Below are 25,299 nucleotides of genomic sequence, written 5' to 3'. Positions count from 1 at the left end.
TTTTAGGTGTCAAGAGGTCTTTATTGAGATAAGAGCACAGATACACTTCTAACACCCTTTCCACTTGTATACAATAGATTAAAAATGCTACATACAGTGCACAGACAGTTCAATAATTAGAACCAACTCAACTGCATTTGAAATAAATAAAATAGCCTATTTAATAATTTAAAGTAAAATTACTGTACAATATGAAAATAAAGATACATAAATGTTAGGATCTACAATGCCATAGAAGTAAAATCATTCTTTTGCATTACACAAAACAGTGCAAGAAAAAAATCCAAATAAGCTTTTGGAGTGCAAAGTTTAAATTTCCCATTTTAAATTATCATGCAGACATAGCATTTCAAGCCATGCTATAGTCTATGGCAAAGTTTTTAATTTTTAAGAGGAAAAAAATGCTAGCCGGTAAATTTACTGTACCATCAGGTGTTGCATCACATAACGCTGCTGTTCTGCCTACAGTACAGTTTAGAAGGGAGGTATCTTGTTGCATTCAAAAAATTGAAATTAACAAGTTTCTGAAGCAAACACATTTACCTTTTAAGCGTGAAATAAAACCATGTGATAAAATAGTAATTATATCCCTGGGTTTAAGGGGAAAAAAAAAAAAAAAGGCCTATAACCACCTAATGAACTAAGCAGAAGTTTTCCATCCATTTTAAACTCCATAATGATCCTTAGTTAAAACAACAGTGTCACTCTGGAGAGACATAAAATTCTCACCTCTAGTTGACAAGTGATGCAATATCATGGGATCGTGAGAAAAACAAAAGTAATTTCTGAATACCTATGTTTAATCTGTGTAGAACTTGGTTGTGTTACATGTAATAATATGCTTAAAGTATAGTTCGTTTCCATGTGTATATAAAACTGTTACTTAGGCAAAGACCAAGGAATGCATTTAATACTAAACCGTGAAGAGCGCGTCCACCTTGACTTAGAGGGCACAATGACAACATGAGAGCTCTTCCCCAGACTCTGGCAACAAGACTACACACAGCAAGTCACAGCAGCACGAGCTCACGTGGAAGACTGAAAGCACTGCAGAATACCACCACCCAACAGCTCCTATGCAAAGGGTACATGGTAACAAGGGGCCTCCTCGTGCTAAGCCACGTTCCAGGTCAGTCCTCAAATTCGTTATGGTCACAACTCAGGAGTGTTAAGTCTCTGTGCTTTCACTGCCTAGGCTGACATTGGCTGTACTCTATCCATTGTAAGTCCAGAGGGTTACAGTTCTGTCTGCAGAGGAGGACAGGAAGGAAAGATCCTGGGTGTGCCATCTGCACTGAATCACTTTGTCCTTGTGCTCCCCCACCACCATGATGGGAAGCTGTTTAGTGAGGTCTCCTGAAGTAAAGAAGAGAGATACTGATTTACAATAGGAAATATACACAGCTTTCTTTACTTTAGGACATGACAGTATAAAAAAGCCTCAACTACATTAATACAGTAAATTTAAAAGTTACAACTGTTTAAATTAATGAAGACCTAATTATGTCAGCAGTATCTGGTAACACCTAACAGCAACATTCGACACAGCTGCCGTTCTCTGCTTGAAGCTCTCCCCTGGATTCTCTGTGACTTCAGCACAACTACACCTCAGCCTCCTTTGCAGGTGGTCCTCCTCTTCCTGACTTCAAGTTTCGTCAATCCCTTCACATTTCTAGTTCCTGTTATACTTTACTTCCTAGTGCCACGTCCCTGAAGCCATGCATATACTTAGGAGTCACACACATTTCATCCCCAACCTTGACTACTCACCTGAGCTCCAGACTAGTTTACAAACAGCTATCTGACAGTTGAAGATAACCAGTTGACAAAACCAGTTGAACAAGTTGGCTACCAACTTGATTGTCTTGCCTAAAACTCTTTCTCTTCCTACCTATCTTCATCTCAATTAATGGCACCGTCTGCTAACTCGTGCCAAAAACCTAGGTATCAGCACTGCTTCCTTTCTCCTTCACTCCCCGAATTTAATCCAGCAAATTAAAATACATCCCTAGCTTAGTCACTTCTTACACCTCCTCCTCTACAACTCCAGTCTAAGCTACCATCATCTCTCACCTGAATTGGTCTAACTGCCTCCTCACTATTTATACTTATAATGCATGCTCCCTATAACTCAAAATTATTTTTTTTAATTTCAGCCCATATCACTCCACTTTAAATCTCTTGAAGGTATGCTTTTTTTAAAATGCCTACAGGAGTTCCCATCGTGGCGCAGTGGTTAACGAGCTCGACTAGGAACCATAAGGTTGCAGGTTCAATCCCTGTCCTTGCTCAGTGGGTCAAGGATCTGGCGTTGCCGTGAGCTGTGGTGTAGACTGCAGACGCGACTCAGATCCCGAGTTGCTGTGGCTGTGATGTAGGCTGGCAGCTACAGCTCTGATTGGACCCCTAGCCTGGGAACCTCCATTCGCCCACGGGTGTGGCCCTAGAAAAGACCAAAAAAAGAAAAAAGTATTATCCACAGTGACCTATGATTCTATATGACCAAATTAAAAAAAATGATTTATAAAATAAAATGCTTACAAAACCCTGCCTCTGATTTGTTCTCCTGCCTCTCTCTCCCTTGGTTCACTAAGTCCCAGCCACTCTGGCTTCCTGCAGTTTCATGAGCAAGCCAAACCCATTCCTGCCTCAGCACCTTGACCCTTACTGCGGTCCACTCCTAGGCTCCTGGCACGGCTTGTTGTTCTCATCATTCAGGTCTCTGTGCAGGTCCCAGGTGAGACGTGCTCTAGCCCATCTAGCACAGCCTTCCCTTCCCATCCCGTCACTTTCTCCTACCTTGTTAATGTTTTTTAACAGCACTTGCCAATACCTAAAACTACCTTGTTTATTGGTTTGCTTTTTATTGACCTTTAAAATGTATGCTCCTTCAGAAAGAAAGTTACTTGTCATTCATCTCTGTTCCCAGTTGGTACACAATAAATATCTGCTTAATAAACGTTTAAAAACAAAGCTAGACAACGAAGACATACAGATTATACACTAAGTATTTAAGCAGGAGCATATAGGAACATGTACATATATAAACATTTACCATCGTTGAACTCAGAATGATGCAGTATAATAAATGTTGATTCTTGAAAATATTTTAAAAACTTTTTAACAATAAAAATGAGGCAACTCACTCATTTTAATAATTTGCTACAATTTATCTCAATACATTACCAGCAATTTGCTCAGTAAATACTGTAAAACTAAAAGCTGAAAATGTTATATAGTCTATCCCACCAGATTAACATAAAAGAAAGATCCCAAACAGAAGAGGAGAGACTGAAAAAAAAAGGAAAGAGGTCAATTTCCATCACCTTGTAGGTCTGTCACCTTTATTTTCATATCATAGGATCCTGTTAGCAGGTAGTGAGCTCCGGGAGAGAATCGAACAGAGCGAACATCACTGGAATGAGGGTGGTAACTCTGTACCATTCTTCCTCCTCTTATGTCATACAACATGCAGCTAGAATCTTCCTGTCCTGTGGCTAAGAGACGGCCACTGGGATCTACAGCGACAGATGCCACTGCACTGCCTGTATAGCAGGAGGAATGAACATTTCAATACGGAAAAACCAACAGAGCTAAAATGCAACAGCTAATTATGTTCTCTGAACCATACACTGAAGATTTCAACTTATCAATACTGCTCAATTATGGAAAAATTCAAATTAACAGTCAACCTATAAATATCTGCATCTAGGCAGGATATGAAGCAAAATTCTGTAGAATGAGAAAGCTTTTTTTTTTTCTTTTTTTTTCTTTTTGGTGATTTGGGAGAAGCCACTGGAGCAGCATAACCTATAGTGCAATGGATAAGCCATTTTTTCCTAATGCAGTTTTTCACTGCTGGGTAAGTGTCCAGAAATTCTCCCACAACAAGCCCTGAGTCTAGCTGGGGGAACAAAAAATTAAATAACAAAATATGTTTTAGTGCACAGTGCAGGAAACGTCTCCAAGCAACAATGATTAACTGCCAACAGGAAATGAACAGACTTATTATTAAGCCGAGTCCACAGGCTGGACCCTTAACTCTAGGCCATGAAATAATGCCTCCAAAGGGTTGAAAAATGGTTATCAGGGGACAAAAAAATCCTCAACATTAACAATGGTTTATAAGCTCAGCCCTACCCAACAAACATCTTATTCCTTAGTATGTAATTTTTCTTGTTAGGAAAAAAATTAATTTTGTTTTTATCTTTGGAAAATCAATAATGAAAATATGGTTGAAGAAGACTGCTCTGGACCAAAGTGGCCTGGGAAGACCTCAGAGAAAAAAGGGACACAAGTTAGATCCTGAAGGACAGTAAACAGCATAAGTAAAAGAGAATTTCATGTGTTTATATGTATTACACACGGTGTAACTGAATATAATCTTTGCTTGAATTTTTGATAAGAGAAACGAAGAGGGCTATCAGGAAGAATTAACACAAGAACATGTTTAAAGGAAAAGGATAAAAATGTTTAAGGATAAATAGCTTAGTCTGCCCTGGAGTTACTTGATTTAATAAGTCAACATAAAAAGAAGCTTGTAGCTGAGACAAAGGCTGATTAGGGCCAAACCACCAAGCATTTTGAGAGCCAAACTCAGCATATGAGCTTGTTCCTGTACACAGTGCAACATCACTGCAGGTTTCTTTCTTTCTTTTTTTTTTTTTTTTTTGTCTTTTTAGCTATTCCTTGGGCCGCTCCCTCGGCATATGGAGGTTCCCAGGCTAGGGGACAAGTTGGAGCTGAAGCCACCAGCCTACGCCAGAGCCACAGCAACGCGGGATCCGAGCCGCGTCTGCAACCTACACCACAGCTCACGGCAACGCCGGATTGTTAACCCACTGAGCAAGGGCAGGGACCAAACCCGCAACCTCATGGTTCCTAGTCAGATTCGTTAACCACGACGGGAACTCCCACTGCAGGTTTCTAAGCAAGAGAATTACATGACCCAAGGAGTACTTTGGGAAGAGTATTCTATGTGAAATGTGTGTCAAATTAGGATGAGGAGTTCTTGGAGTTCCTGTTGTGGCTCAGCAGGTTAAAAACCCAACATGGTGTCCACTCAGTGGGCGAGGATCTAGTGCTGCCGAAAGCTGCAGTGTAGGTCACAGATTGTGGCTCGGATCCAGCTCGGCCCCCGGCCTAGGAACTTCCATTTGATACAAGTGCGGCCATAAAAAGAAAAAAAAATTAATTGGACAGATAACAGAAGGGAAACCACTGGAAGACAAGACAGAATAAAAGAATAATGAGAGAATAAGGGCCTAAATGATGACACATGGGCAGATTTCAGGTTAAAAAACTGAATAAAGATTCTATAGTCTTGGCAATTAACTGCCCGGATAGGGGCAAAAAAAAGTAAAAATATGAGTCTTAGATTTCAAATCTAGGTACATGAGGAAATGAGAGGACCATTATTAAAAACAGAGAAATGGGAAGAGATGTTTTTCAAGGGAAATACAATGAGTTAGCTTTATAAGTGCAAAATTTATGGTGCCAGCAGAAACCCAGGTTCATTTATTCAACGAAGCTATTAAATCACTACTTCCTTGGGCCAGACACTATGGTAGGTGCCAAATCTACTCTGAGAAATAAAAGATATGACTGCTGCCTTTGTGAGACTTAAAAATCTACTGGAAACCAAAAATCAACAAATATATAATTTTAAATAGTGATGAGAGGTGTGAAGGAAATAAATGGAGTTCAAAGACAGAAAATAGTGGTAAGGTCCCAATGAAAGCCAAGAAGACCTTTCTGGCAAGGTGCTAGTAGCTAAGACCTAAACATCAGAAGGATCTGACCAGGAGAAGACAAGTGCAAGAAGAGTTCCGGTCAAAGAAGTAACACGAATTCACTGAAGTGGGAAGAGTGTGGCACATTCCGGCCACTGAAAGGAAAGAAGCGAATGATCTGAATTGAGACTGGAAGGGCACACGAGGCCAGACTGCAGGCCCTCACAGGCCCTGGTGCAGAGTGTGCCCTTTAACCTGAGAGCAATGAGGAGTCACCGAGTGCTGTAAGCAAGGTGTAATGTTCACTGGCTACTGTGTGACCACAGACTGAGGGGGCAAAGTGGAAGTGCAGATAGAGTAGAAAGCTCTTGAGTGGCTGGGTTGAGAGGGGGTGGTGGTTTATCCTAGAGTGGTCATAATAGATGAAAAGTAGTAACTGGATTTTAGACAGATTCTGAAGGCTAAAACAATAGGATTTTCATATAGATTGTGTATGGAAGAAAGGAGAGAAGGATCCAGGGAGACTTAGGGTTTCCAGCATGAACAGTGGGTAAGTGGCACCACTTAGGTGAAGAGATCTGGGGCAGTTTTGTTTGATGGAAGAGGTCATGATTCAACAACTTTTTTTTTGTCTTTTTTTGCTATTTCTTTGGGCCGCTCCCGCGGCATATGGAGGTTCCCAGGCTAGGGGTCTAATCGGAGCTGTAGCCACCGGCCTACGCCAGAGCCACAGCAACGTGGGATCCGAGCCGCGTCTGCAACCTACACCACAGCTCACGGCAACGCCAGATCGTTAACCCACTGAGCAAGGGCAGGGACCGAACCCGCAACCTCATGGTTCCTAGTCGGATTCGTTAACCACTGCGCCACGACGGGAACTCCAGCAACTTATTAAAGACATGTTAAGTTGAAGATATTCTGTAAGATCTCCAAAAGCAGAGGTCAAGTAGGTGAGTCAGACACAAGAGCCTGGGGGAGTTCTCTGGTAGCTCAGCAGGTTAGGATCTGGCGTTGTCAATGCTGTGGCTCAGGTCACTGCTGTGGTGTGGGTTCAATTCCAGGCCCTGGAACTTCTGCATGCTGTGGGCATGGCCAAAAGAAAGAAGAAAAAGAAATATGAGCCTGGCACACAGAAGAGGAATGGGCTACAGAAAAAAATTGAAGGTCTGTCAGCATATGAGTTATACTCAAAGCCAGTACTCCTCTAGAGAAAGAAAGGAAACAAAATCTTGTGCTCCAGGGAATGCCAAAATTTAGAGGTTGAGTGGAAGAGGAAGAGCCAGCAAAGGAATAGTTATCCAAAAAGGAAAAAGAGGAGTTGAAAGTTCAAAAGAAAAGACGAAGAGGTTGACTTGCATGCCACCAGGATCTCAAGGGAAATGAGGATTCAGAGAGGATTCAGAAGCGATGTGACAACCTGAAGACTGCTGGTGATCCTGAAAAAGGCAGCTCTTGGTAGAGTGGTCACGGCAGGAGATGCAGGTTGGATCCCTGGGATGAAGGAATACTTCAAGACTAGGGGTGAGGAAATGGGCAACAGCATAGGTGGGCAAGGCTTTTTAGTTATCTGGGTAAGAAAGGGAGCAAGAAATTAGGGTGAGAGTGGGGAAGGGGAATAAGGAGGTTAACAGGAAGTTTGAGACGTGGCCAATTCTATAAAATTTTTGTATATATATGTTACAGAAAGAGATTCACTAGCGGAGGAGACATTAATGTTGCAAGAGAGAGAGAACCAAAAACTGAAGTCTCTGAAAGGGAGAGAAAGAGGCTGAAAATAATTTAGACAACTAGGGGAGAGTTTGGAGATAAATTCATGCTAAGTGTATAGAAACTAAGCAAACGAAAACTAGCAAACTATACATACTTATAGAATATTTCTAGAAGAATAAATTAAAAACTGGTTCCTTGGGGAAAGACACCAGGAAACAGACTGGGAAGAAAATGGTTTACACCCTTTTGCTCAACCTCAATTTTGGCCTTAAGTATGCATTTTAAAAAATGTTTTTTAAAGGTCTGAGTTCTAAGATGACACTGCTAACAGAATAATTAGTACATCACACTTCATCTCCCTGGGCCTCGGTTTCCTCAGCCGAATATTTTTCTTCTTCTTCTTGGGCCAGGCCTACACCAGAGCCATAGTAACACTGGATTAGAGCTGCATCCATGACCTGCGCTGCAGTGTGTGGTAACACTGGATCCTTAACCTGCTGAGCAAGGCCAGGGATTGAACTCATACCCTCAAAGGGAACAACACTGGGTCCTGCCGAGCCACAATGGGAACTCCAATTGAGTATTATTTTTAAAAATAAAGCAGCAGATGAAACCATTTTGTAAGATTTAAAGTAATCAATAAAATTTGTTTTACACTGTTTCTAATTTTTTGTTTTGTTTTTTGCTTTTTTATGATTTTTATTTTTTCCATTATAGTTGATTTACAGTGTCTATTTTTTTTAACATGTATTGTAGGGGTGAAGCAGCAGGTGCAATTTATAAAGTTTCTTGCTCATAAAAATTTATTTAGATTCCAGAAAAACCTACCAGTTCCATGGAATGTTGTGCCAACAACACGAACACAGCTTGGTACTCGAAGATCCCAGAACCTAACAGTCTTATCTTGGGAACCAGATGCAATCATCCAGCCACTCCAAGTATAAAGTGCTAAAATATGCCCTATAAAAGATCATATGCTCAGTTATTACTGTGAAAAGTATTTTTCTGTAACACATTCAAAGCTAAGTCCTTTTTTTTTTTTTTTTTTGTCTTTTTAGGGCAGCACCTGTGACATATGAAATTTCCCAGGATAGGGGTCAAATCAGAGCTACAGCTGCCGGCTACACCACAGCCACAGCAATGCAGGATCCTTAACCCACTGAGCAAGGCCAGGGATTGAACCCGTGTCCTCATGGATACCAGTTGGGTTCATTACTGCTGAGCTACAACAGGAACTCCTAAGTACTCCTTATTGTTGGGCATGTTTAATCTAGTTATTCAAATATTGTGTGGTAGAGATTTTCCACATATATCAAATATACCGGCAATTTAAAAAAAATTAAAGTTCAGTAGAATGAACATCAAAACTACACTATACAAACAATCTTTTTGGCAAGTCAATATTTTAGGACATCGTAATACTGAAAATATCATCATTGGAAAATTATAGCAAATTTTCCACAGAGGAAGGACAGGACTATGGGATCAGATCACCAGCTTTGAGAAGGAGAGACTTAGAGTCATACATCAGTTCCGCATGTTTAGCAGTAAGGTAATGGGCTAGTCATTTGGCCTTTTCAGGCTTTGCTTTTTTTCATGTATAAGATGGAGAATAGAATTTATGGCCTCAAAAGGTTGTTGTGAGGATTAAATTAAGGAATTAGGTGTAGAAGTAAAGGATTTACCAGCACATAGGAAATTGTTAGCTATCATCACTGTGCTGTTATCCAAAGTTCACAATTTAGATTTTTGAAATAAAAATTTCTTGTCCTAAAGAAATCCTTTTTGATGCAAGTATGAAAATGCAGAGCTGGAAAGCACAGGATGACCAAAAAGAAGGGCAGCACCTGAGACTGATCGCACATACCGGTATGTCCACTCAGAGCGTGAAGGCCCTGTCCTCTTTGACAGTCAGTTGTATAAATGTTACAGTCCCCTGCTCCGGCACTTATCAGAATAGCTCCACCACTTTCTGGGCCTTCCATAAATGCCAAGTCTCTAATCGTCCCATCATGCATACTAAATTCCAGATCTGGTCCTGAAACAGCAATAAGAATTTTAAAAAAAGACGCTGCTCAACTTACTGTGCTAACTTGAGATTGCTAAACTGCCTCCAAAACTGACCAAGAGTAATGGTAGAAAGGTATGGTTTATATTTTCATTTTGGGGTTGACAGAACAAGCAATTTCATTTTACTGAATAAAAACCTTCAAGAAATCAAAATACTGACTCAGTTATCATCAGCACTGAAACATTCTTGGCTTTTACCCCAAGAAAGCAAGAAAATGAAAGAGAAAACAGGTACTCCTTGGAAAAGATTCACTAATACAACTGTGGAAGCTAAAAGTTAAGTCTTCTGATAACCATAATTTTCTGAGGATTAGACACCACCTGACCACTTGTAAGCACTTAATAAAAAAGAACAATGCCTCACGAACGCAAGCAAGCAATTTGTAAAAAAAAGTTCTTAGAGCTATATTCTTGGATTTTACTAAAAACAATACAGAGCTGTATCAGAGATACACATATTGGGAAACAAAGAACACACAAGCTACTGCTTCCATACTCGGCCCCTACCTGTTGCATTACAAGTCTCTGCATTGAAAGGCAGCACTTTGACGTATTTGTCATTTGATCCTGTCGCTAGTAACTGTCCACAAGGACTCCAGGCCACACAGTAGATGGATCCTTTGTGATGTTTATTCCTTTTAAAACGTACCACTGGTTGCTTAGGGATATCGTGTGCACTAAGAAGAAAAATTGTAAGAAATATTTCAATTTCTTGCTTACTAAAGGTAATTAATGTGATGTTCTATATTATGGTTGCTCTTGAGGGAGGGCACAAAAGGAGTATCAGACAACATGTTAATAACAATAATCCATATCTTAGAAGGAATACATTTAAAGCCTATTTAAAATCCAAAAGTCAAATTGTTAACCACTGTTATATTAATCTTAACTCTTATTATAGACCACATTGGGCACAGGATTTTTTTTTTTTTGCTCTTTAGGGCTGCACTAGCAGCACATGGAGATTCCTAGGCTAGGGGTCGAATAGGAGCTGTTGCTGCCAGCCTACACCACAGCCACAGCAATGCCAGATCTGAGCCACATCTGTGACCTACACCACAGCTCATGGCAAAGCTGGATCCTTAACCCACTGAGCAAGGTCAGGGAGCGAACCTGTGTCCTCATGGATGCTAGTCTGATTAGTTTCTTTTTTTTTTGTCTTTTTTTTGTTGTTGTTGTTGTTGTTGCTATTTCTTGGGCCGCTCCCATGGCATATGGAGGTTCCCAGGCTAGGGGTTGAATCGGAGCTGTAGCCACCGGCCTATGCCAGAGCCACAGCAACGCGGGATCCGAGCCGCGTCTGCAACCTACACCACAGCTCACGGCAACGCCAGATCGTTAACCCACTGAGCAAGGGCAGGGACCGAACCCGCAACCTCCTGGTTCCTAGTCGGATTCGCTAACCACTGCGCCACGACGGGAACTCCAGGAATAAGATATTTTTTAAAAGTCTTCATTTCATATATTTTTCACGGATCTTAACTCGGAAACACAAAAGAATTTTTAAAAGAGCTAAGAATGCTTCCAAATTCAAAAGGTTCATACATAGAGGCTAAACAATATGTTCCCAATGAATCACTGAAGAAATAAGAGGAAATTTCTGAAAATTCCTAGAGAAAAATGAAAATGAAAACACGATGATCCAAAACCAACAGGACTCAGCAAAAGCAGTTTTAAGAGGGAAGTCTATAGCAACACAGTCTTACCTCAGGAAACAAGAAAAATCTCAAAATGTCCAATAAACGTTTATCAAACATATAACATGAGCGACTGCCTGGAGCCAGGTGAAGCCAAAGAATAGACAAAAAATAAAAGCAGCAAGCACTCTGTCCAGTGAGTTGAATTAGCATCTGGCAGAGGTAGATGTTTCATGTCTACCCACATACAGTAAAGCATGTAAAAACGCTCTGGTCTAGTCCAGAATTAAGTACTAGGCTGTAAGGGACAGGGAGAACTATCACAGAAAAAGATGAAGGCAAGAGAACTGCTTCAGCGAAGATAAAATACAGTAGGGAGAGGAGTTTCCGTCGTGGCTCAGTGCTTAACGAATCTGACTAGGAACCATGAGGTTGCGGGTTCGATCCCTGGCCTCGATCAGTGGGTTAAGGATCTGGCGTTGCAGTGAGCTGTGGTGTAGGTCACAGACATGGCTCGGATCCCAAGTTGCTGTGGCTCTGGCATAGGCTTGTGGCTCTAGCTCTGATTGGACTCCTAGCCTGGGAACCTCCATATGCTGAGGGTGCAGCCCTGGAAAAGACAAAAAGACAAAAAAAATATATATATATATATATATACAGTAGGGAGAGTACCAGGCAGCATGCAGCATGGAAGAGTCTGTGGGGCTGGAGCAGAGAAGCCCAGGACTTGACTGAGACTGAGTGGGACGGATGGACAGACATGGTGGCTGAGGAGCTGCAGGCACAAGCAGGGGAAGGTCCTGAATGTCATGCCCCTGGAGAGCCCGGCCTTTTAGGGGGTCAAACATTGGCTTAGTGGAGTAGTAGCATCTCATCGGTACTCTAAAATATAGACTAGTATTAAGATAATAAAGATTTTATGAGGCATAAACATAACATCAAGTCTAGGTGAGAAAATGTACATGTTTTTAGAGATTCATCCTAAAGGGCAAAATGACCTAACTAGGATTTGCCTTAAAATACTCAGCAGACAAAATGGATGAAGCAAATGTGACAAAAATCTTGACCATGACTGCATTTCAGTGTAATCTCTACTATGTAGACTTAAATTTTTTCACAATTTGGACATTTTAAAAAAACAAAGATTGATAAATCTTCAATACTAATAAGGTCCCTTAATAGTGATTGAGAAGATAAACCAGATGAAAAGATTCTCTTTCCAGTTGCACATCCAGTTCATTGCCAGGGCCTCCTAATTCTTTCTTTAAAAGGCTTTTACCTCCATCCATTTTGCTCCATCTCCACTACCATCACACCAGCCACTGACAACAGCCTCCTACCTTTCTTCCAGCATCTAGCTATTCTTATTGCCATCTAACCCAGAGTTTAGATCACGACACTGCTCTGCTGAAAACCTTCAGCAGCTTCCCACTGCCCTCAATATAAAACCAAAATGGATACAAAGCTCTGCGTAATTTAGTTCACATCTATCTCTGAAGCCTCATCACACTCCAGCTCACGATACTCCAGCCGATCTGAACTTGCTTTGGTTCCTTGAAAAGTCAAGCTCTTTCTCACCTCCTGTTCCTTCTAGTCACTATCTCTCCCTTCTCTTCCCATGCCTAGGTTCTACTCACCCTCAGATCTCAGCTCTAACACCTCCTCTTCAAAGAAGCCCTTCTCTGACTCCCCAGACCCCTCGCTCCCTGCTTTACTCCTTTACAGAACCTTGTACTTTCTCTTCCTAAGACCTACCACAATGTACAATTGCATTTGTTAGTGTGTCTATTTGCATAACGTCCACCTTCTCCACTAAAACAGAAGTTCCATGAGGTCAATAAACATGTCTGTTTTACTCACAACTATCCCCAAAGCCTGTAACAGTACCTAGCATATAGAACGTGCTCAAAATATATTTGTTAAATAACTGAATTTATACATAAAAATTTGTTTTCTATAAGATGAGTCTATGAAATACCTGTGCCAGCATGAGAAAAACAAAAAAAGCAGTTAACTTAAGATCAGGTTAACCCTAAATACACGAAGTCTTTGGCTCTGCCTCCATAATTGCTGCTCTTTTCCACTCCCTGATCTGTAATTCTGCCTATTCTCTCTCATATAATCCTGCTTAACTAACATAATGAGTACTAATAAATTACTGTCATCTAATATGACCCATATTCCCTTTCCCAACCTTTAAAATGCTACTGCAGTCCAAAAGCTTAAATTTCTAGTTTCAAAGATACACCAAAAAATGCAAATAAATAAATAATATCACCCCTCTGTTCTCCAAACTGGGGTTAAAATAAAAAAGGCTTAAAGGTTGCAAAAAATTTCCGGAACATATTATTGGTAGCTTGTTTTGTTTGAGTGTTTTTGTCTACTGATATGAAAACTATTCCATTTGTGGCATTCATCTTTTTCAACCACAAAATCTACCAAATAGTTTATGATCTTTTTTATGCTGATTTATTTTGGTAGTAAAAGTCTTAACAAATAAATTGACACCACCTCACACTGGTCAGAATAGCCATCATTAATAAGTCTAAAAATAACAAATGCTGGAAGGGTGTGTAGAAAAGGCAACCCTCTTACACTGTTGGTGGGAATGTAAATTGGTACAAGCACTATGGAAAACAGTATGGAGGTTCCTCAAAAAACTAAAAACAAGAGTTACCATATGATCCAGCATTCCCACTTCTGGGCAATGATACAGACAAAACTATGATTCAAAAAGAAATATGCACCCCTATGTTCACTGCAGCACTATTCACAATAGCCAAGACACAGAAACAACCTAAATGTCTGCTGACAGATGAACAGATAAAGAAGATGTGATACATATATACAATGGAATACCACTCAGCTATAAAAAGGAAAGAAATAATGCCATTCACAGCAACATGGATGCAACTAGAGATTATCATACTAAGTGAAGTCAAGTCAGAAAAGAGAAAGACAAATACCATATGATATCACTTACATATGTGAAATCTAAAATATGGCATAAATAAACCTGTCACAAGAGAAAAAGACTCACAAACATAGAAAATAGACTTGTGGTTGCCAAGGGGAAGGCGAGAGGGAGTGGGATGGACTGGGAGTTTGGGGTTAGTAGATGCAAACTACTACATATAGAATGGATAAGCAATGAGGTCCTGCTGTATAGCACAGGGAACTATATCCAGTCACTTGTGATAGAACATGATGGAAGATAACATGAGAAAAAGAATGTATATATACATAGATACATATATATGACTAGGTCACTTTGCTGTACAGCAGAAATTGACAGAACATTATAAATCAACTGTCGGGAGACATGTTTCTACAATTTTTTTTTTTTTGCCTTTTTGCCTTTTTGCTATTTCTTGGCCCGCTCCCGCAGCATATGGAGGTTCCCAGGCTAGGGGTCGAATCGGAGCTGCAGCCACCAGCCTACGCCAGAGCCACAGTAACGCGGGATCCGAGCCGTGTCTGCAACCTACACCACAGCTCACGGCAACGCCGGATCGTCAACCCACTGAGCAAGGGCTGGGACTGAACCCGCAATCTCATGGTTCCTAGTCGGATTCGTTAACCACTGCGCCACGATGGCAACTCCCTCTACAATTTTTTCTTAGCCTCTTTGCTTCTATTTTCTATGCTGAAAACTCCATCTTGTCCTTCTTTCCTTTACCCCATATTCCTGCTTGAAATACAGTTGCAGTGTGGGTAAATGACTTAAGCTTAAAAACAAAGACCTGGAGTTCCCATCATGGCGCAGTGGTTAACGAATCTGACTAGGAACCATGAGGTTGCGGGTTCGATCCCTGGCTTCGCTCAGTGGGTTAACGATCTGGCGTTGCCGTGAGCTGTGGTGTAGGTAGCAGACGCGGTTCAGATCCTGCGTTGCTGTGGCTCTGGTGTAGGCTGTGGCTACAGCTCCTTTAGACCCCTAGCCTGGGAACCTCCATATGCCACCAGAGTGGCCCTAGAAAAGTCAAAAAAAAAAAAAAAAAAAAAAAGAACAAAGACCTAAAGGCGTAAGTTATTCATGTGGTCAGCTGAATGAAGACAAAATGCATTGGTCTAAGCAGGCGGACCTGTACAGATTGGCACACTGTTTGCATAGCTTGATATGTCCAGTTAAAATAAAAGAAAGAGGAACCTCATGGCCCCAGGAGGTTTATGAGCGGTTGTTAGCAGAACATGCATCAGCAAGGAGAACGAGGTGCAAACCTTGGCAAGACGTGTTGCCTCAGATAGGCATGCCCTTTGCAGAAGCACAAAGATGATCCTCTAGATGCTATGCATAGACAGCTAACGCTAAGCTTCCTCAATGCTAATGACTGTTAAATGCCTAAAGGTCAGAATAAAAGCTAACCATCTACCAGCTATGTGACGTTTACAATAATAAAAGAACTTATTAAAATAATAAAAGAATTATATCCTGCACATACAACCCCCTCCACACTTGATGTAATCCTAAAGAGCACAATAAAAGCAGTGTGGTTGCTTGAGGCAGTGCTCTTGGTCCCTGAGACCTTGAGCCCCCCCTTCCCACCTTTAATTAAGATAAATGTCTCTGTATCTTGTTTTATGTTAACTTTTTTCTTAAGTTTCATAGCACCTGTTCTTCAGCCCTCACCTGCTGAGCTGGTCTCAGAAATCAACTATAATAGGAAAAATAAAAATCTTAAAAAAAAAAAAAGAATGGGTAAGCAATGAGGTCCTACTGTATAGCACAGGGAACTTATACCCAGTCTGCTGGGATAGACCACGATGGAAGATAATACAAGAAAGGGAATGCACATTTCTGTAGGACTGGGTCACTTTACTGTACGGCAGAAATTGGCACAACATTATAAATCAACTCTAAAAAATTTAAAAAACAGGAGTTCCCATCGTGGCTCAGAGGTTAAAGAATCCGGCTAGGAACCATGAGGTTTCAGGTTTGATCCCTGGCCTCGCTCAGAGGGTTAAGGATCCGGTGTTGCCATGAGCTGTGGAGTAGGTCACAGATGTGGCTCGGATCCCCCATTGCTGTGGCTCTGGTGTAGGCCAGAGGCTACAGCTCCAATTAGACCCCTAGCCTGAGAACTTCCATATGCCACGGGCATGGCCCTAGAAAAGACAAAAAAAAAAAACCTTAAAAAATAAAATTTTAAATAAATAAATGGACAAAAAGAGTATCTAATCAAAGAGTAAAGCGTTCAAATTCAGTTCTCTGTGAAGTTATAGCTGTGGTATTTGCTTTCTTGTTAACTTTAAAGAATTACACTTAGTAGAGACGATCATATGCCTCTTTCTGATAACAAATGCCTTTAAAGATATATCCCTTATTTTTGAATCCCATAATCTGTTAAAACAAGAGTATAAAATCACAGTTTAGTTCACCAAATGAAAACTGGATCTTTCGAGGTCAAAATGGTCAAATATGAGCAATTTCACATAGTGTAACCTAGCATTTCTTTGAAGCTATTAGATTAAAACATTTTTAATGTTCTCCAAGTCTATAAATAGCATTATTTTGTAATTTAACTAGTTTATAAAGATCTTTCAGATTAAGAGAATATTAACAAAAAACATAGAAATATAGAAAACTAGGCTACCGAGTGAACAATGGCCTAATCAAAAACATTTTATAAAAGACAACTTATAAAGTTAATTGATGATTTGTATGTATATTTCCTAAGTATTGAAAATAAAAATGTAAAAGCTTAATAAAAGGAAAGGAGGAGTTCCCATTGTGGCTCAGCAATAACAAACCCAATTGGTGTCCAAGAGGAAGCGGGTTCGATCCCTGGCCTCGCTCAGTGGGTTAAGGATCTGGTGTTGCTGTGAACTGTGGTGTAGGTCAAAGACAAGGCTCAGATCTGACATGGCTGTGGCTGAGGCGTAGGCTGGCAGCTATAGCTCCAATTCGAACCCTAGTCTGAGAGCTTCCATATGCTGCGGGTACGGCCCTAAAAAGATTTTTAAAAATAAATAAAATAAAAGGAAATAAAAGTTAAACACTACTGAATGGTAATTCTTAAAAAAGAGAGCTAAATTAAAAAACTAAAGCAAGAATGGCAGTATCCTTACCTTGGATCAATTACGTCTGGATAGGCACAAACTCTCAGAGTTTTTGAATTTGAACCAACAGCATATAAACCACCACCTGGATGAAATGCCACTGCTCTGACAGCTTGTGTGTCTTCTAGGGTATTAATACAAACAAACTGCTTTTTTGATTTGTCATCCTATGGAAAGAATGAATATGAAAGTCAACCTTTAAAAAAATTTAACTTGAAAGAATTCATCTTTTTCCCATTTTAAATTCATTTGAACTGCAGTATTCACTTTACGATATTATGTTCACTTCCTACTATCATACATTCTTTTGAATGGCAAATCCAAATTAAGCCCAATTTTTAAATTTTTGCTACACATTGCTAAACTAAGCTCAAATAGTTCACAGACATTAAGTTTTTCTTCACTTATTAAAATAAAATATAAGAATATGCATTCCCATATTAAGGTCTCTATAACTCTCAAGGAAAAAAGCCCACATATACAGTTCTCACAAAAGAACATCATTCATATTTCTAAATGTAGGAAATATAAAACACTATTATTTAATCCATTTAGGGTAAAAGAAAAAGGTTGCCATTCTTTCCAGCAACAAACACTTTAATATTCCTAACTAAAATCGTAAAATACCCTTTTTTTTTTGGTCACACCTGTGGTATATGGATGTACTCGGGCCAGGGATCAAACCGAGCAGCAGCAGTGACCTGGGCCACTGCAGTGATAACATCGGATCTTTAACCTGCTGTGCCACAGGAGATGTCCATAAAATACCCTTTTAAAATTGTAAAAATGTCATTCTCATCGTGGCTCAGTGGAAACGAATCTGACTAGTATCCACAGGACGAAGGTTTGATCCCTGGCCTCGCTCAGTAGGTTAAGGATCTGGTGTTTCCATGAGCTGTGGTGTAGATTGCAGACAAGGATCGGATCCCGCGTTGCTGTGGTATAGGCCAGCAGCTGCAGCTGTGATTCGACCCCTAGCCTGGGAACTTCCATATGCCACATGTACAGCCCTAAAAAAAAAAAAAAAAAAACTTTAAAACTGTAAAAATGATTTTAATCAGAATATTTAGTTTCAGCCTCATTTTTATTTTACACTGTCAACCTGTCCACAGCCCTCTTCTGAGGAAGGGACTCTGAGGCAGCTCTGCATAAAAGCTCTGGGGACTCCTGTTGGCATCATCTGAAACCATCCAGCTACCCTGACCAAGACTGGACCCTGGACCTGGAACGGGGCCCTGCAGGCTGGATGTGGTGCCTAACCCAACCAAATCCTGTCTTTGGGTATATCCCTGACATTCAAACCCCAAAGGCAGATCACTTCAGCTCTGGCTGTACGCTAAGAGCTCTCAAACCCAGAGTGATTACAACAATGAAAAGATGATGCATCTCCCGGCCCAAACTGTCGTGTACTCATGTAGCACCTTCTCACAAGGGAACAGGAGATAAACCCCATATATCACACTGTGTTTGCCCTACGGAACCAAACTGAATTCTTATATTACTCCTATGAATTTATTTGACTAGAAATACTACATTTTCCATTAATCCATATATGAGAAAGGTCACTATCAAATGAATAGCCTGGGTAGGGAGGACAAAAAGGGAGAGAATGACTAACGGCTTAAATGGCCAACAGCACATTAATAATAATTACTAAGGGTTGCTTTAAAGCAGAATCAGCAAAGCCGCAATTAACTTATTTGCTATTCTCCAGTGTATTTAATTTTCTAATTGTTGTCATTTAAAAAATAGGTTTCATATAAAAATCTAACTTTCTAGCTGGAAACACTAGGCCAGCATATTTCTTTGTGAAAGGTATAAATATTCCTAGATGTTTATCACAAAAATAGTCAACTTTACTCCTTTATGTTACCAGTCTGGCCCCACAAGAACTTGAAATAATAATTTTGTTTATGAGGTTAAGCTTTGAATTAGAGAAAATAAGATACAGTGAAGGTGTATACTAGTTAGGGAAGGATATCTGGTTTCAACACGAAAAACAAATGCACTGATGAGAAACCCAAAATAATATCTTAACTGGTTAATCACAGGGTTCAGAGAGCAGTGGCACAGCCCTAACTTATGTGCCCTGATCACCACTGGACCATTAATACGAATACTCTCAAATGTGATTTCTCAGGCAATGCCTCCACTTCACACAGTGAAAGCTCTACTATCTTGAGATAACTAGCAGTATTATTACTAATACTAGTTAGTAATAAGGACTACTTCTAAAAATGGTTTTTTAAATTGAGCATTTCTTAACAAGAGTTGCAAGTAAATATAAAAACAATGAAACCTCTTTCCCCAAAGTATTACCTCTTCCCCTCTTGATCTTGATAGACTCCCTGAAGAATCTCCAAGAGGTGGCTTAATGACTGAATGTTCGGATGATGAGCTGTTAGAACAGAAATTCAAGCAGAGTTTACTCTGAATATCAAAACAGAAACTAAATTGGAGTTCCTGTCGTGGTTCAGCAGTTAACGAACACGACTAGCATCCATGAGGACGGGGGTTCAATCCCTGGCCTCGCTCAGCAGGTTAAGGCTCTGGTGTTGCCGTGAGCTGTGTTATAGTTCAAAGACATGGCTCAGGTCCGGCATTGCTGTGGCTCTGGCGCAGGCCGGCAGCTACAGCTCGGATTGGACCCCTACCAGGGAACCTCCATATGCCTAGGGTGTAGCCCTAAAAAGACCAAAAAAAGACAAAAACAAAACAAAAACAGAAACTTAATTAATTTATCCCTCAATCACTAATATTGGAGGGGGACAAATGAACCTCACTGATCCCAGTCTAAGTGACTTTATGGAACCATTTGTTAAGAGGCTCTAGACTTTATCACACACAACACATAGCTGGTTGTAAGGAAACAATAAGAGGCCATTCGGGAAAAGAGATTAAGTCAAAGATCACAAATTTTATAGTGAGATGTAGAGTACCTTTCCTCTGCTGAGTTCCAGAATCTTGGTCGCTGGCTTAAATTCCACCCCAGGCAAGAACCTGGACTGTTCTTCAGAAAAATAATCTGGCCCAAGAGAAAACACTAACAGAAACTTGACAGTTGAGGGTCCCACCATAAAACCATGTTTTTACTTAATGTTTTTGTGAGGCCAACAGGTAAACAGATGCATCCATAAATGCATCCCATCCTTCTAATTGGTATTTTTATTTATTTATTTTTATTTTTTATTTATTTATTTTTTTGTCTTTTTGCTATTTCTTGGGCCGCTCCCACGGCATATGGAGGTTCCCAGGCTAGGGGTCTAATCGGAGCTGCAGCCACCGGCCTATGCCAGAGCCACAGCAACGCAAGATCCGAGCCGCGTCTGCAACCTACACCACAGCTCACGGCAACGCCGGATCGTTAACCCACTGAGCAAGGGCAGGGACCGAACCTGCAACCTCATGGTTCCTAGTCAGATTCGTTAACCACTACGCCACGACAGGAACTCCTAATTGGTATTTTTTTAATGACTCACTTTTACAAATAGCCCAATGCTTGAAGAAAGCTTCCTAAATAAAAACCAGAGCCTAAAACAAACAAGAAAAGGAAGGTGGAGGAAGGGAGGCAATTCAGGAAACAAAAGCTACAAAAACAAAATTAAAATCTTTAGAGATATAAGAGAAAATAATGAATCTAGGAAACAAGAAAAATATCTATTAAAAATTGTTTCCAAGGTAGTTCTGCTGTGGTGCACTGGGTTAGGAATCCGACTGTAGCAGCTCTGGTCGCTGTGGAAGTACAGGTTCAATCCACAGCCCAACGCAAAGGGTTAAAAAGATCTGGTGTTGCCACAGCTGCAGCGTAGGTCACAGCTGCAGCTCAAATTCAATCCCATATGGCCCAGGAACTTCCATATGCTGCAGGCGCAGCCATTAAAAAAAAAAAAAAATGGAATTCCCAGGTGGCTCAGCAGGTTAAGGATCTGGCATTGTCACTGCTGTGGCTCAGGTCACCTCTATGGCTCTGATTCATTCCCCAGCCAGGAACTTCCACATGCCATGGGTGTGGCCAAAGAAATTTTTTTTTTTAATAGATATTTAGAGAATAAGAGAGAGCTAAAAGAGTAAGAATGATAGCAGAAAAAAATAATCAATAATAAACAGAGATGAAGAAACTGCTACATAAATATGTTTTCAATATTCAGAACTTGAGAGTTCCCATTATGGCTCAGTGGGTTAAGAACAAAACCAGATAGTATCTATGGGGATTGGGGTTCAATCCCTGGCCTTGCTCAGTGGGTTAAGGATCTAGCATTGCCACAAGCTGCAGCATAGGTCAAAGATGTGGCTCAGATCTTGTGTTGCTGCAGTGTGGGCTGGTGGCCATGGCTCATGACTCGACCCCTAGCCTAGGAACTTCCACATGCCAAGGGTGTGGCCATAAAAAGAAAAAAAAAATTCCAGAATTTAAGTCTCCATCTTAAAAGAGCCCACAAATTATCCAGCAAAATGAAGGAAAATAAGAGTTCCCTGGTGGCCCAGTAGGTTAAGGATGGGCATTTTCACTGCTAGGGCTCAGGTCATAGCTGTGGCACAGGTTTGATCCCTGGTCCCAGAACTTCTGCATGCCATGGGCAAGGCAGAGGAAGGAAGGGAGGGAGGGAGGGAGGAAAGAAGGAGAGAAGGGAGAAAATAGATCTCCTCTGATGGAGAGTTTAGAACATCAAGGAGTTTTAGAACATCAAGGAAGACAAAGTTCTAAAAAATTCCAGAGTGGAAAAAGCTGCAGTCCTCATACAAAAGGATCAGGTCACAAGAGCATCAGACTTCTCAATAAGAACACTGAAATGTGCAGGAATGTCTTTGAAACTCTGAGGAATAACTGCCATCCTCGAATTCTATACTCAGCTATACTAACAAGTCAAATGTGGAATATTTAGACAGGCAAGGTCTCAGAAACTTCACCCCTGAGGTACCCCTTTTTAAGGAAACTACATGAGATCCTGAAATCAAGGGATTTAATACAGGGAGAATGGTGAAGGGAAGTCCCAGGACTCTCCAGGCCTGAATAAACTGGCCCAGAAGCAATGAATATAAAATGAAACAGGACACTCCTCATCCCCAACCCTTAAACCCCAACTGGAAATTGCTACACTCAGCTCCTAAGAGCCCTTAATTTATAGCTAACTTTTAAACAACAAGTTTCTCTTGCGGTTTCAATTTAGAAGGAATCATTCAGTAAAAGATGCATGGTGGTTTAGGCAAACGAGCAGCCTAGCATTACTCTCGGCCTCTTCCTTAAGCAGGGTGCACGGCCTGGCAGTGGGGCCAGGTGTGACCAGGTCAGTCCCATGAGGACGCAGTCGCACCCTCCCACATTTCACTGCTCATGTTTAGGAAGAGTGCAGATTCCACACTCGCATTCCGATACTGCGAAGTGCCTGATGCCACTGATGTACTACTTACAGACACAAGACCAATCTCTGCTATTATTGTATAAAGCCATAAATGTACATAAATTATGTTTAAATGGGGGAAAAAATAAAATGCATCAGGAGGAATAATGAACCAGGGGTGAAAAATGAGAGAGAAAATACTTGATTTATTTATTTATTTATTTATTTTGTCTTTTCCAGGGCCGCACCCGAGGCATATGGAGGTTCCCAGGCTAGGGGTCTGATCGGAGCTGTAGCTGCTGGTCTACACCACAGCCACAGCAAGGCCAGATCCAAACCACGTCTGCAACCTACACCACAACTCACGGCAATGCTGGATCCCTAACCCACTGAATGAGGCCAGGGATCAAACCCGAAACCTCATAGTTCCTAGTCGGATTCGCTAACCACTGGGCCACAATGGGAACTCCCAAAACTTGATTTTTTTTTAACTGTAATGAGGAGTTTAGTGATCTTACAGTCTGTCACTGCATCTGCAGATAGTTTAGTGATAGGTAGCAAGAAAACTAAGCATCTGCACACATACACACGCACACCAAAAATAAGGCAATTATTCTCACCATGAAAAACAAAAAGTTTTGAAAAAATAAAAATCTTACCAAAAATATTAAAAATGTGAAAAAAGTGGAGTTCCCGTCGTGGCTCAGTGGCTAATGAATCCAACTAGGAACCATGAGGTTGTGGGTTCATCCCTGCCCTTGCTCAGTGGGTTAAGGATCCAGCATTGCCATGAGCTATGGTGTAGGTCACAGATGCAGCTTGGATCCCACGTTGCTGTGGCTGTGGCTCTGATTCGACCCCTAGCCTGGGAACCTCCATATGCCACGGGTGCAGCCCTAGAAAAGACAAAAAAATAAAAATAAAAAAAATAAAGAAGATAAAATGACGTTTTAATATTATAATAGATGAAGAAAATGCTCAAGTATTCCCATTGCATAAATTAACAATTGTTTACTAATGAGAGCATGATGAAAATTTTCTCTGACTAGCGAAAACATAAATATGCAAGAAGGCTCAATTGCTATAACTGCTAGAGTTGCCAAGACTGTCTTGCTGTGTTCATTCCGCCATGTCCTAAGACATCTTCTTGTGCCCAGAGGTCTGTGAATTAAAAGATTATTTGTTGAAAGCTACCAATGGCAAGGAAAAAAAAAAAACTGGGGAGAGGATAAACCATAAAACTATATGATCTCTGAGTAAAATGGCTCATAAAAAAACCAATTCTGTCTCGATGGTGGTAGGAAAGCAAAAAGGAAAATAGGAGAATAAAGACTATTAAGAGATTCAGAAGTTAGTAGAAGCAAATATAGATAAATGAGGGCACACTGGGGAAAAAAAATCTATATAATGAACTGTAAGAACTTCCATTTGTAAGGCTCCAAAGAGAAGTTCAGCTTTCTATGTTTCTTTTGATTAGTATAAAGTTAACACTTCCAGGTTTTACATGTAAAGCACTTACATTTGGTTTCCACAAGGTGATTCCTCAAGAAAAGGTATGTGATTTGTTGATCCAGGATTTCGAGGTGTGCTTGTGTGAATATTTGAAGGATCATGTGTTACTCTCTGACCAGAATCTTGGGGTGGTGTAGAGAAACTAGTTATAGAAGAATTATTAGATCCATCGCCTTTGTTCCCATTACATTGCTGGCTGAGTGCTGGTACCTCATTACCCAGACTATCCATTCCAATATTTAATTCACCAAGCTTCTGAATGGACCTACAACATAAATCAATGCAATTATATTAAAATAAAAACGTAATCATTTTCCTAACATATAAAATATGCTAAATACATGCACATATAATATATGACAAGTTTAGTACCAAAAATTACCATCATCAGCTTAAGACATAACCAAGAAACTGAAAGAAGATCAAAATCTTCCTACAGTAAAACCACTGTAAAGGAGATAAACATAATGGGTATCACTGACTTTTTAAAAGCACCTTTTTTGGGGGGGTCTTCTTTTGGTCTTTTTGCCTTTTCTAGGGCCACTCCCACAGTATATGGAGGTTCTAAGGCTAGGGGTTGAATCGGAGCTGTAGCCACTGGCCTACACCACAGCCACAGCAACATGGGATCTGAGCCATGTCTGCAATCTACACCACAGCTCACGGCAACACCGGATCCTTAACCCACTGAGCAATGGCAGGGATGAACCCGCAACCTCATGGTTCCTAGTCGGATTTGTTAACCACTGAGCCAGGACGGAAACTCCTAAAAGCACGTTTTACCATAAAAACAGAAAAAAAAAAAAATCTGTTTCTTCTCTAGTATAACTTTGGTTCAATTTTCAATTTGAAACAATTTCTCAAAATAATCAATAAAAATAACCACTACCAAGTTTCTCACCAACAAAACAAGCATTTTTATTTCATCTGTCTAGTAATATCTTATCAATTAGGAAACGGACAACTAAAGCTGTCCATGTTGGAACAAAGGCAAGTGGCAACCCTATTATTCACACATTCATTCATTCATTCATTTATTCATTCTATAAAGACTATTTGTCAGGCTCTAATCTAGGCGCTAGGGAGCTAAAACAGGGAGCAAAACAAGTCAGCCTCAGGGCCTTTCCCTCACTGCCAGTCTCCCTATATCACGGTAGCCTTATGCCCTATGGGAGACTCAGGGCTCCAAAGGGCACAGAGGAAGTTGTCAGACTCTCTTAAGATTTAGACTAGAACTGG

General features: G+C 40.5%; 1 protein-coding gene across 2 annotated transcripts in view; it reads right to left on the bottom strand.

Annotated features, from left to right (window-relative positions):
- Nucleotides 1–25,299, bottom strand: part of WDR47 (WD repeat domain 47) — a 74,233-nt gene continuing 48,934 nt past the window's right edge. The window contains exons 8-15 of one of the 2 annotated variants that reach the window (XM_047785138.1): nucleotides 24,068–24,325; nucleotides 19,529–19,607; nucleotides 17,219–17,376; nucleotides 10,020–10,189; nucleotides 9,310–9,480; nucleotides 8,271–8,402; nucleotides 3,327–3,545; nucleotides 1–1,356 (exon numbers count right to left, since the gene is read on the bottom strand). In XM_047785138.1, coding sequence (XP_047641094.1) covers nucleotides 1,214–1,356; nucleotides 3,327–3,545; nucleotides 8,271–8,402; nucleotides 9,310–9,480; nucleotides 10,020–10,189; nucleotides 17,219–17,376; nucleotides 19,529–19,607; nucleotides 24,068–24,325 — 1,330 coding nt within the window. In that variant the 3' untranslated portion in view covers nucleotides 1–1,213. Of the gene's footprint in view, nucleotides 1,357–3,326; nucleotides 3,546–8,270; nucleotides 8,403–9,309; nucleotides 9,487–10,019; nucleotides 10,190–17,218; nucleotides 17,377–19,528; nucleotides 19,608–24,067; nucleotides 24,326–25,299 lie in introns of both variants that reach the window. The other variant, XM_047785137.1, reaches the window with a different exon arrangement.

The sequence above is a fragment of the Phacochoerus africanus genome, chromosome 6 (assembly GCF_016906955.1).
Source record: "Phacochoerus africanus isolate WHEZ1 chromosome 6, ROS_Pafr_v1, whole genome shotgun sequence".
Classification (NCBI taxonomy): domain Eukaryota; kingdom Metazoa; phylum Chordata; class Mammalia; order Artiodactyla; family Suidae; genus Phacochoerus; species Phacochoerus africanus.
The sequence above is the reverse complement of the archived record's forward strand: the minus strand, read 5'-3'. Positions and strand labels throughout refer to the sequence as shown.